The sequence below is a fragment of the Pteronotus mesoamericanus genome, unplaced genomic scaffold (genome assembly GCF_021234165.1).
Source record: "Pteronotus mesoamericanus isolate MK-2021 breed Mesoamerican mustached bat unplaced genomic scaffold, CSHL_Meso_final contig_98, whole genome shotgun sequence".
Classification (NCBI taxonomy): Eukaryota; Metazoa; Chordata; class Mammalia; order Chiroptera; family Mormoopidae; genus Pteronotus; species Pteronotus mesoamericanus.
In genome coordinates, this window is record NW_026555295.1 from 218,368 (window position 1) to 230,924 (window position 12,557).

Sequence of the window (12,557 nt, forward strand, 5' to 3'; positions counted from 1 at the left end):
TTCTTTTCAGCAAGGTATTTGTTTTCCCAGCTTCAAAGATAGGAAGCAAGCAAACAGGCCAAAATTAAGGATTTTTTTTTTATTAAAATAGGGAATCTGGAAGAGGCAAAAAAAATCAAAGCAAAGCTAACTTTACTAGATTCATTGTCTTAATGAAAATGTTCGAGTCTCTTGATCATTAATTCAACCAACCAACCAACCAACCCACCAACCTTTATGCAAGTGCTGCCTGGGATTAAAAGAAGGAATGCTTTTCATTTGAGTTATCTAGCAATTGCTTCTGAAGGTTGCTAGGGCAATCTCCAAATGCCATCTGTGGAACTCTTTCATTGCCATTTTAGAAAAATATAGTGTGTCAACCATACCACCTACCGCTGGTATCAAAATTTAGGAAGTCTGAGAATTCCTGAGCCAATGTCTCATCACTGGCAAAGGCACAGATGCAAGCAAAGAAATGAATGCATCTCTGTGCTGCCTCATCCTTAGAGGCATTCGACTTGTGTGATTTCAGAGTCTGGCAGGAGCAGAAGAAACGACGCTCGGGCAAGCTTTTGGCACTGATTTTCTGCACAAAGGATGTATGCAAATACCCCAAACTATGCTTCTGGCTTGTTTTGCATTTCACCACCAATATATTTTTAGTAATTCTCTGTACAAGGGGACCCGTGGGTTCTGTGGCCAACTGCCAGATGGTCTGCTTGGTTTCTGAGGAGGCCTGCATTGCATTCAAGACTGAGCTCTTTAGAGTCAGAGGGGTGGCCTCTGCCTGACAGTTCACAGCCAACTTAATGTGTTGGCATTGGTTTTCCACAACACCCTGCGTGGCAGCTTTCAGGCAGGAGGGGACATAACACCGTCCAGAGCTCAGCTGAGTGATGATTGTCCCATCTACTGTTTGGATTGTCGTCTCTGAAACACCTAGCTCCACAAAGCATCGGTAATCAGGGCCCCGGTCTCTTTGCCGCACTGAGTAGACCTGCAGATCAGAGCCTGTTATGATTTTGACAGCTTCAACACTAGGCTGCTTCCGTGCACCATAGCGGAATATGGTTCCACATGTCTTGTTCTTACAGCTCAGTCCTCGGGTTCCATTGTATGTGCCACATCGGGGACACTTTCTGATTCCCCTCAATGTGGCCTTCCCCAAATCAGACAAGAAAGCTGGGACTTTAGTCCTCAGGGAGTTTGGTTCCATTTTGTACAGGCCCCTAGAAAAGGCAATAAGCCCATCAGCATGAGTATACGCACACATACACACAGTTAAAATCACTTATGACATTTAGTACATTAAGAGAAATGTAAAGAAGCTTTCCACTATTTTCAAATTGTACCCTCAAACATGGAGTTAAACCCTCAAACAAAAGTGAAGGCAACACTGAATTTCATAGGCTTAAGTATTTTTTAAAATGCTAATGTAACAATTAAAGCATTTCTCTACATTCAATCTTGTTCTATACAACAAGCTAGATTAGTTAATCTAATCTCTACACGCACAGATGTTTAACTTGAGCAAGGACTGGAGAATAGGAAAAGTTAATTCTTTCCCTTCCACCCTTTCTTATAACACCCAGCCCAATCCTACCTGTTTCAGCTGCCAGAGCATATGGAAAATAGTGTAACCTAAATTTATGAGATCTAAAGAGGTGTTTCATTTGTCTGTGATGATCATAGAAGGCAGGCGAAGACATAATCATTTACAGAGTAAATGTTACTGCTTAACCCAGAGTCTTCCGAAGTTCGAACTCCATAGTGTTAACAATGCAGCCTCTTTCTTGGCCACTCACTGGCAAAGTTCCTGCCCAATGCTTCGGTCAAAGAAGGTTCCCACTGCACTACGTGGAGATCTTGGCAGTCTATAAATAAAACAAGAAAAAATATTAAAGTTATACAAAGACAGAATGGTTTTTTTCCTCTCAGAATAGGAATCTTTCAGAAATATTTGGCAGAAATTGTTATGAAAATGGTTGTTTTGTATTTCCAATTGCAAGAAGATAAAACAGTGCTAATGGCATTATACATGGAGCTGTCAAGAACACCCAGAGCCATGGTTTATAATTGGCCACTCATCCTTCCTAATAGTAATGCCTTATGTTTTTAGAGCACTTTATGCTTTCCCAAGTGCTTTCGCACTCATGATTTCATTTGAACCTCACAATATTAGTATCTGATTTGAGCCAAACAACAATTCTTCAGATGAAAATTCAAGTTAATTTGCCCGAGTTTACCCAGCAAAATTACCTATGCAGTTTCCACAAATCCAGTGACTATTAAGAACAGTATAAATCTCTACTTCTGATTTTCCATTATGAAAATTTTCAAACATATTTAAAAAACGGAATTATACAGTGAACCTCTGCATACTCACCTACTCGATTCTACAATTAACATTTTACTGTATTTGCTTTATTATGTATCTATTTTTCCATCCTCTTCTCCATCCATCAATGTTTTACTTTGATGCATTTCAGAGAAAGCTGCAGACATCAGTTCAGCATGCATATTAACTAAAGTTCAATATTTTTAATGTTTTAAAAAGGTAATATGCTTGTGACTTTAAAATAGGCTATTTGCATTCCTTCCTCCCCTTTCCCTCCATATCTTCTATAGTCCACTGATTAACAAACTGAAAAGTACAAATAAGAAAAGTCTAAGAATGCCCATTTTACTGGTGCTATGAATCAATCCTCCCATTGTAAAAAGTGCTTGTGAGTATCCACTGAGTCAATAAAGCTTTGTAACATATGGTCTCCCTCAGAGTTTCTCCACCTTGGCACTATTGACATTTAGGGCTGGGTAACAACTCTTGGTTGTTAGAGGGGTATCCTATGTTTTGCAGGATGTTTAGTAGTATCCCTAATCTCTACCCACTAGATGCCAGTAGCAATCAACACCCCCTACCCAAATTGTAAAAAATCGACAATGTCTCCAGATATTGCAAACTGTTCTCTGGTGGGCAAAAATCGCCCATTAAAAACCACTGATCTAGAGAGACATTAGCCTCTTTACACAGCATTTCCTTCCCACGTCAATAAATTTCTTTAGTATGTATTCTCATTCAGCCAAACATGGGTTCTCAGGAAACAATGCTGTTCTAATGTCAAAAGATGGAGGATTTAGTTGGCTCTTTACCATCAATTATCTCTGTGATTAAGACTTCTAGGTTTTGAGCTTCAGGTTTTCATTTGCAAAATAAGAAAAAACATTTTATGTGTATATACATACATATACATGCACATACACACATACACATGTATATACACATATACATATGTAGATGAAAAAGCTTAGCTAAAAACAACACTGATATAATTTAACATATCATTAAAGTAGAAAAAGAGCAACTTTGCTCACTAAAGAAACTGGTTTGTCAATTACATGTGAAGCTTTGCTGCAGTTTTTAGCATCATCATGGGAATCCCACTTTCCTCTTATTTTTCTCTTTACCTTTTTTGATTACTCTCGGTAGAGGGCAATTTGTTAGTATCTTTCAACATTGCAAATGCACATTTCTTTTTGAAAAACTTTTAATTTTGAAATAATTTTAGGTTTATAGAAAAGATACATAGATAATACAGAGGGTTCCTATATATTCTTCACCCAGCTTTCCCAAATGTTAACATCTTAATAACCATGGGCATTTGTCAAAACAAAGGTTTTACCATTGGTACAATACTATTAAGTCTACTAAAAACTTTTGGGTAGTATTTTAAAAATTGGATTTAAGCAGTTTTTCCACTAATGCACCTCCTCCCCTTTTCTTACATGTTTCAATATTTATTTAAAAACAAAACAAATACATACATGTAGATAGAAAAAAGTTTGAAAGGATATTTTTAGAGACAGAAGAAAGGGAGACATTGATGATGTGCAAGAGAAACACTGATTGGTTGCCTCTTGCACACCCACAACCAGGAACCTGGCCCACAACCCAGGCATGTGCCCTGACCAGGAATCGAACTGGTGACCTTTTGGTCCATGGAGTGACGACCAACCCACTGAGCCACAAGAGTCAGGGCTCCACTCATGTCCTCTTTTAAAGAATGGACTTTTCCAAATCTCACTTATAAAAGGAATCTAATGAACAAAATTAATTAACAAACAAAAGAGAACCAGAGGCATGGAAACACGGGACAAACTGACAGCAGCGAGAGGGGAGAGGGAAGGGGAATAATGGTGAAAAGAAGGGACTAGTCAAAGAACACATATGAATGACGCATGAACACAGACAACAGTGTGGGAACTGATGGTGGGAGCAGGGGGTGGGCTGGGTGGAGGAGGGCAAAGGGGGAAAAACTGGGACAACTATAATAGAGTAACAATTAAAAATTTTAAGGCGTAGGATTTTAAAGAAATCTTTCTATAGCATTCTCAGGAGAGACAACAAGAATCCTTTATTTATAACAGATAATATATAATAATGTTAATTTAAAAATAAACTTTAGAATAATTTCACATTTTCAGAAAAGCTGCAAAGATAGAATACATCATGTATTACCATGGAGCATTTGTCAAAACTAAGAAGCAAACACTGGTACATTATTATTAACTAAACTCTAGACTTTGTCCTTTTTTCTGTTCCAGAATCCAATTCAAGACACCACACTGCATTTAGCCATCATGTCTCCTTAGTCTTCTCAGATCTGTGAGTTTGTCTTTTCTTGTTTTCCATAATCTTGACAATTTTGAAGAGTAAGGTACTTTACAAAGAATGTCCTTCAATTTTGGCTCATCTGATGTTTTCTCTGCATATTCCTTTTGACCCAGTACTTCCACTAATAAGAATTTATCTTGCAGATATATTCCCACAGCTGAAATGAATAACATATGAGGCTACTCACTGAAGCATTTTTGCAATAGCAAAACATTAAAAATAACCTGATGTCCATAAGGAAGGAATCGGTTAAATTCATTGTGGTATATCCATATAATGGAACACATTTCAAAAAATAAAATACTTTTACAGCTGTCTTAAAAAAAGACTCAGGAAGTTGAATCTTTAAGAAATGTTAAGTGGAAAAGCAAGATACAGAACAGCATTTATAATATGCTGTCAACCATGTATAAAAGGGGAAACATTTATATATACTTACATTAGCTTGTAAATGAAATACAAGTGTTTAAAACTCCCTAAAAGGATAAACTAATAGGTACAGTTACCCTACTGGTGAATAGAGACCAGTATGGCAGAGAAATGTTTTACTACATACGTTTTATAGTTTTTGTTGACCTTGAATAGCCAGATATTTCTCTAGCAAAATATGTTTATTCTGAAGCAACAAAGAATTGCAATTTGGGACACAGAAACTCATAGGGAACCATCAGCAAGTCCAGAGAGACAAAGGAGAGAAATGCTCTTTTATGGCCTCTACAGGGGCTGTTGTAAATAAGGAATCCAATGGAGAACAGTGAAAGTTGGAATTTTAGTGACTTTTCATTGACTGTTAGAGCAGTCTCCTATTGGCTACACTGTTGCTAGGCAAGGAGGGATCTTTTCTCCCTGCTGCTTAAGTATAAAGGTGTATTTCCTGTGGGAGATGCAAGGTAGTTGCTTCTTGTTGGGATCAGTAGTGTGCACTGAGTGACGCCTGCATGAGAGTTCTTTCTTCTACCTTCCTGACTCCATTTTAAAAGCAGTTGTTTGTTTATTTATTTTTTAAGATTTTATTTATTTTTTAAAGTGAGGGAAAGGAACAAGATGTAAGAAACACTGATGGGTTGCTTTTTATACAGGCCCTACCTGGGACGAACACACAACCCAAGCATGTGCCCTGACCAGGAATGGAACTGGTGACACTTCACTTTGTCACTTTGCTGGATAACAGATACCCAGCCAACTGAACCACACTGGCCAGGGCAAAAGATGTTTGTTTATTAATTTTCACATTTTGAACCATGTAAATCTATGATTTTTTAAAAATGTAAATTAAAAATTTTTAAAGATAACACAGCCATCTTACAAAATGCAAAAGCAGACTAAAAAGCTAAGGGCCCACCCTGGTTGAATGGCTCAGTGGGGTGGATCATCCTCCCTATACCAAACGGTGATGGATAATATCCCAGGTTAGGGCACATACCTAAGGTGCAGGTTCGATGTTTCTCTCTCACATTGATGTTTCTATTTCTCCCTCTCTCTCCCTTCCTCTTTCTCTAAAATCAATTTTACAAAATTAAAAATTAAAAAGCTAAAGATCCCTTTAGTCCCATTCTTACCGCAATCACTATTTCCACATATCCTAAACTTCCCCCTGAAAAAAAAAGTTCCCACACCTAAGTGGTAACTACAGTTAACATTGGCATATATCCACCAGATTATTTTCTTTATGTTTATAACTAAATGAGTACATGTAGGCTTTTGTTTTTAGAAAAATGGAATTATATTGTACACATTGCTGTGAGGTTTCCTTAACATTTTATCACAGATTTCTTTCCACGTCAGCGCAAATGGCTCCGAACATGATTTTTAATGGCCATACAGTAATCTGTACTGTAAATATACCATAGTTTAATCAGTTCTACCAATGGGTTTTCCAGTTCTAGACAATGCTGCAATCATCATCCGAAACATTTATCTTAGTACATAGATGCAAGTATTTCAGCAGAATTCTGAACATTGTTTCTAGTTTTCTTAAAGATTTTACTGGGAGAAAAAGGTTTACTTCTAAAAATGTCAGAAAAACATGTTAACAATTTTAAACATCTACAATGGGAGAAGATACAAATAACTTTATTCAATAAACTATTTTTTTAATTATACAATATAAAAATAAGAAGCCAAAAATTATCTTGAAAAATATTGTATTCATTCTGTCTCACTTTCTATACTTAAATAAACTGCAGGCAAATAAATACAAAAGGTAGAACTGTTTAGATAGTAGAATAAAAAAATATAGAGAAAAGGATTTAAAAATATTTTTTAAGGATATCAGAATGAGGATGGCCTAAATGACACAAAACCCAGAATCCAAAAATACTGATAAAAATTTTTCCTGATTGTACGTGTTTTTTAAAAACACCTGTTTATTAAGATATATTTTATATACCATAAAATTCACCCATTTAAATGTAGAATTTAATGGTTTTATTAAATTTATAGAGTTGGACACCCTTCACTACAGTTGTTTTAGATGTATTTAGATATCAGTTTTAGATATTTTGGGAGTCCATCACCCCCAAAAGATCATCTTGCTATTTGAAGTCAATCACCATAACCACCCCCAGGAAATCACTAGTCTGCTTTCTGTTTCTGTAGGTTTACTTTTTCTGGACATTTCATTTAAATGGAATCATGTAATATATGGCCTTTTGTGTCTGGCTTCTTTCATGCAATATAACATTTTCAAGATTCAACCACATTGTAGCATGTATCCATACTTCATTCCTCTATATTGTTGAATCATGTTCCCACCTATAGACAGTTATATCATTGTGTTTATCCATTCACACCCTGACAGATATTTGGATGGTTTCCAATTTTTGACTGTTATACTATTGAGAAAATAAACATGCAAGTCTTTGTGAAAATAAATGCCTTAATTTCCCTTGGGCAGATACCTAGAAGTGAATTGCTGGGTCATATGATAAATTTCTGTTTAACTTTTTAAGAAACTGCCAAATTGGCTGTATCATTTTTCCATTCACACCAGCAACATAAGAGAGTTCCTATTTCTCCACTTCCTGGCCCACATGTGTTACTGTTTCTTGATGATAGCCATTTGATTATAACAGGTGTGAAGTGGTATCTCATTATGGTTTTGCATTTCTCTAAAGAATAATGATGTTGAACAATGTTTCACATGCTTATTTAGCCATGTATCTATCTCTTTGGGTAAACAACTACTCAAATATTTTGTCCATTTTAAAACTAAAAATGATATGATTACACAAAAACAAAAATTTTCTGCATGTCAAAAAGTACTATGAGCTAAGTCCAAAGATGAAAAAAAACTGAGCAACAAAAGCAGTGCAAGACTTGTACACTGAAAACTACAAAACATCATTGAAAGAAATTAAAGACCTAAAAAATGGAAAGGCATTTCATATTCATGGCCCAGAAGATTTACTGTATTTTGCCATGTATAATGCAAACATTTTGCCCAAATTTTTTAGGGGAAAATAAGGGTGCACATTATACATGGGTAGTACCTGAAATATCTTGTATCTGTTTTTGTGCTTTGTAATTATTTGTTACATAAAATTTCTTGTACATATGTTCAAAAATAAAAGCTAAAATTCCTTTATAATACAAAAAACAGGTACTTAAATATAAATGAAAAAAATTGTATTAAAAAATTAAAAGGAAAGATTTTTTTCCTGAAAGTTTGGGCCAAAAATGTGAGTGCGCATCATACATGACAGCATAACATACATGGCAAAATACGATACTGTTGTTAAGATGGCACTACTCTCCACAGTGATCTACAGATAAAATGTTAATTCCTATCAAAATCCAAATGTCCCTTCCTTTTTTTGCAGAAGTTATCAAAATGATCCTAAAATTGAAATAGAAATGCAAGGGACCTGGAAGAGCCATAATCTTTTTTCTAAAGGTTTTTAAATTTAATTTTAGTTATTTTTTTATCCTCACACTAGGACATGCTTATTGATTATAGAGATGGGTGAAGAAAGGGAGAGAGGAGAGAAACATGGATGTGAGAGAGAAGCATTAATCAGTTGCCTCTCACACATGCCCCAATTGGGGACAGAATCCACAATCTAGGCATGTACCCTGACCAGGAATCAAACTTGTGACTCTTCAGTCTGGGCGATGACATCCAACCAACTGAGCCACACAGGCTAGGGATAGAACACTCTTGAAAAAGAACTAAGTAGAAGGACTCATACCTCCTGATTTCAAAACTTAGTACAAAGCAAATTAAGACAATCTGGATAGAGAAGGATAAATATGATATGTTATCACTTCTCTGTAAAATCTTAAAAAGCTGAACTCCCAGCAAGAGAATGGAATGGTGGTTTCCAGGGGCTTGGGAGTGGGAGAAATAGGAAGATATCAAAGGGTAAAAACTTCCAGTTATAAGTAAGTTCTGGGGATCTAATGTATTATATACTTCAAAGTTGTTGAGAAAGTGGATCTTAAATGTCCACTTCAAAGTATATTACTTTATAATACTGTATTATATACTTCAAAGTTGTTGAGAAAGTGGATCTTAAATGTCCTCATCACAAAAAAGAAATGGTAATTATGTGACCTGATGAAGATATATTAGCTAAGGCTACGGTGGTAATCAGTTTGCAACATGAAAGTGTAGCAAATCATGCCCTGGCTGGTGTGGCTCAGTGGACTGGGTGCTGGCCTGTAAACTGAAAGGTTGCTGGTTTGATTCTCAGTCAGGGCACATGCCTGGGTTGTGGGCTGGGCCCCCAGTTAGGGGCATGCAAGAGGTAACCAATTGATGTACCTCTCGCACATCAATGTTTCTCTCCTTCTCTCTCTCCATAAAAATAAATAAATAAAATCTTCAAACAAAATTAAAAACATTTGTGCTTCAAAGGACACCATAAAGAAAGTGAAAAGAACAGTTCACAGAATGGAAATATTTGCAAGTCATATATAAGGCCTTGTATCCAGAATACATAAAGAACTCTTACAAGTCAACAATAAAAAGACAAATTTAAAAATGGGCAAAGGATCTGAACTGATACTTCTCCAAAGAAGATATACAAATAACTGATAAACACAAACACATGAAAAGATAGTCAACATCAAGCTATTAGGGAAATGCAAATTGAAACCATAATAAGATGCCACTTGACAGGTACTAATATGACTAAAAAAGAGAGACAGTAACAAGTGTTGGCATTGATCTACAAAAATTAGAACCCTGATTTATTGTTGATGGTATTGTTAAAATGGCACACTTTGGAAAAATTAATGGTTCCTCAATATGCTAGAGAGTTACCACATAACTCCAAGAGAATACACACCCAAGAGAACTGAAACATATAAAAATCTGTACCCTAATGTTCATTGTAGTATTATTCATGATATCCAGGAAGTAGAATCAATTCACATGTCTACCAACTGATGAGTATCACAAAATGTAGCTTTTCTATACAATGGAATATTATTTGGCCATAAAAGAGAATGAAGTTCTAATACATGTTACAACTTGGATGAATGAACCTTGAAATATTATGCTAAGTGAAAGAAGCTAGACACAAAAAGCCATGCATTCTATGATTCCGTTTAAGTGTAATATCCAGAATAGGCAAATGCTCAGAAACGAAAAATAGATTAGTGTTTGTCAGGGGCTGGAGGCAAAGGGGAAATTGGGAGTGACTGCTAATGAGTATTGGCTTTCTTTTTGGGGTAATAAAAGCTTGCACAACTCAGTGAATATACTAAAATCACTGAACTGTAACACTTTACAAGGGTGAACTTTATGTAATGTGAATTACAACCATAAAGGAATTAAAAAATAGATGGAAAATATTTGGAATGTAAATGCCAAAGAGCTGATTTCCAAATATAAGAGTTTTTACAAATCAGTAAGAGAAAGAACAAGCTCACTAGAAAAATGAGCAAAGGGCATGAAAACACTGCTTATGAAAAAGAAAAAATAAAAATGATTTTAAACACCCAAAATCAACCTTAGAATAAGAGGGAAATTAAAACAAGACAGCATTGTGCTGGTGGGGTGGCTCAGTTGGTTGGAGCATTGTCGCATGCACCAAAAAGTCATGGGTTTGATTCCTGATCAGGGCGCATGCCTAGGTTTTGGGTTTGATCCCGGTCTGGGTGCATGCAGGAGGCAAGCAATCCATTTTTCTCTCTCTCTCTCAAATCAAGAAACATATCCTCAGGTGATGATTATAAATAAACAAATAATAAGGCAAGGCAGTACTTTGGCAAAGTGACAAGCTATATAAATGTTAATACTGTGTTCATGAGGATGTGGAAGAACAGGTACTGTACATTGTTAGTAGCAGTGTAGAGTGAACATCCTCTTTAAAGGCACGTAAATAAAATAAATGTAAAACACACACTCTGACTTAGCAATTCCACTTTTAAGATTTCAGTAGTGTCACATATTCACAAAATATGTACAGGGGTTGCCCATAATTGCACAAGAATAAAAACAGTCTAAGAGCTGACTAAATATGAGGTAGCCCCCCCCCCCCCGCCCCCGGCCCCAAACTGCCCACCAAATGGAATTATCTTCTGGCAGGCAGGCCCCTTATAGTACAGGCTTCCCCTGCTAGGTTATTGTTCTAGGAACCCATCTATACCAGTGTCCCAGCTGGCATTGTTGTGGAAGGCTGCATTTGGCTTCCGTTAATTATTTTTTTGAAGGCTCTTTCAACACTTTCGCCCATTTGGGTGATTTACTGGTGCACCTGCCCACACCAACCACACTGAGCATTCAGCAGTTTTTGACCAAAAACAGCATGACCACCATGCCCCACTCTCCTTATTGACCAGATCTCGCCCTGAATGACTTTTTTTCATTTTCCCAGATAAAAGTCCTTGAATGGAAACATTTTACCAATGTGGAAGAGGTGAAACGAAAACGGCAGAAGCACTAAAAGGCATAAAAATTTATGAGTTCAAAAACTGTTAGGAGCAGTGGAAAGTCTTGATAAGTGTATGACATTAAATGGAGAGTACTTTGAAGGTGACTAAAGTTTAAACGTGTAAGAATAAATACACAATTTTTAAATAAATTCCATTTCTTGGGGTCCCCCTTGTAAGTTATGATATAACCATACAATATGCCAATATAGAGCCACTATAAAGAATCAGACAGGCCTATACATATATTGATAAGCAACAAGTATCAAGATATACTGTGGAGTGAAAAAATGCGTAGTACTTCATGTATAATATGATACTTAAAAAAAAAATCCTCACCTGAGGATATGTTTATTGATTTTTGGGGAGAGAAACATCAATTGGTTGCCTCCCGCACACGCCCGACTGCAGATTGACCTGCAACCTAGGTATGGGCCCTGACCAGGGATCAAACTCGCAACCTTTTGGTGTACAGAACAACGATCCAACCAACTGAGCCATCTGGCCAGGGTTAATCTGATACTCTTGTTTTAAAAAAGAAGATAGGAGATACACACAAACATGCACACAGGATAATTTCTATTGCCTCGGAATTTGTGACTTGGGACTTACAACATAGAAAATGGGAGGGACATTTCATTTTACTGTTTTCTAATATTTGGATTTTAAAAATATACTATATGTTTACAGATTGTATATATTTTTTCAAGGTTTATTTTATTCTCATTTGAGAGCGGGGAAAGGGAGAAGGGAGAAGGGAGAAGGGGGGGAGAGAGAGAGAGAGAGAGAGAGAGAGAGAGAGAAACAGTGATGTTAGAGAGAAATACAGATTGGCTGCCTCCCACAAGTGCCCCAACAGAGGACTAGGCCACAACCTGGGCATGTGCCCTGACTGGGAATCAAACTAGCAACCTTCTGGTTACAGCAGGACGCTCCAACCAACTGAGCCACACAGACTAGGGCTTACAGATTATATACTAAAAGCATATACAGAAAAAAAAAAGAGAGAAAAAAGACAGCATATACA

The 12,557-nt window shown here is 36.5% G+C and overlaps 1 protein-coding gene across 2 annotated transcripts in view; it reads right to left on the reverse strand.

Annotated features, from left to right (window-relative positions):
• The window catches only part of CUNH2orf42 (chromosome unknown C2orf42 homolog), a 37,835-nt gene that overhangs the window by 23,883 nt on the left and 1,395 nt on the right, over window positions 1–12,557 (reverse strand). For both annotated transcript variants that reach the window (XM_054586807.1, XM_054586805.1), the window contains 2 exons: window positions 1,583–1,853; window positions 373–1,208 (listed from right to left, as the gene is read on the reverse strand). In XM_054586807.1, the coding sequence (XP_054442782.1) occupies window positions 373–1,195 (823 nt within the window). In that variant the 5' untranslated portion in view covers window positions 1,196–1,208; window positions 1,583–1,853. The remainder of the gene's footprint in view (window positions 1–372; window positions 1,209–1,582; window positions 1,854–12,557) is intronic.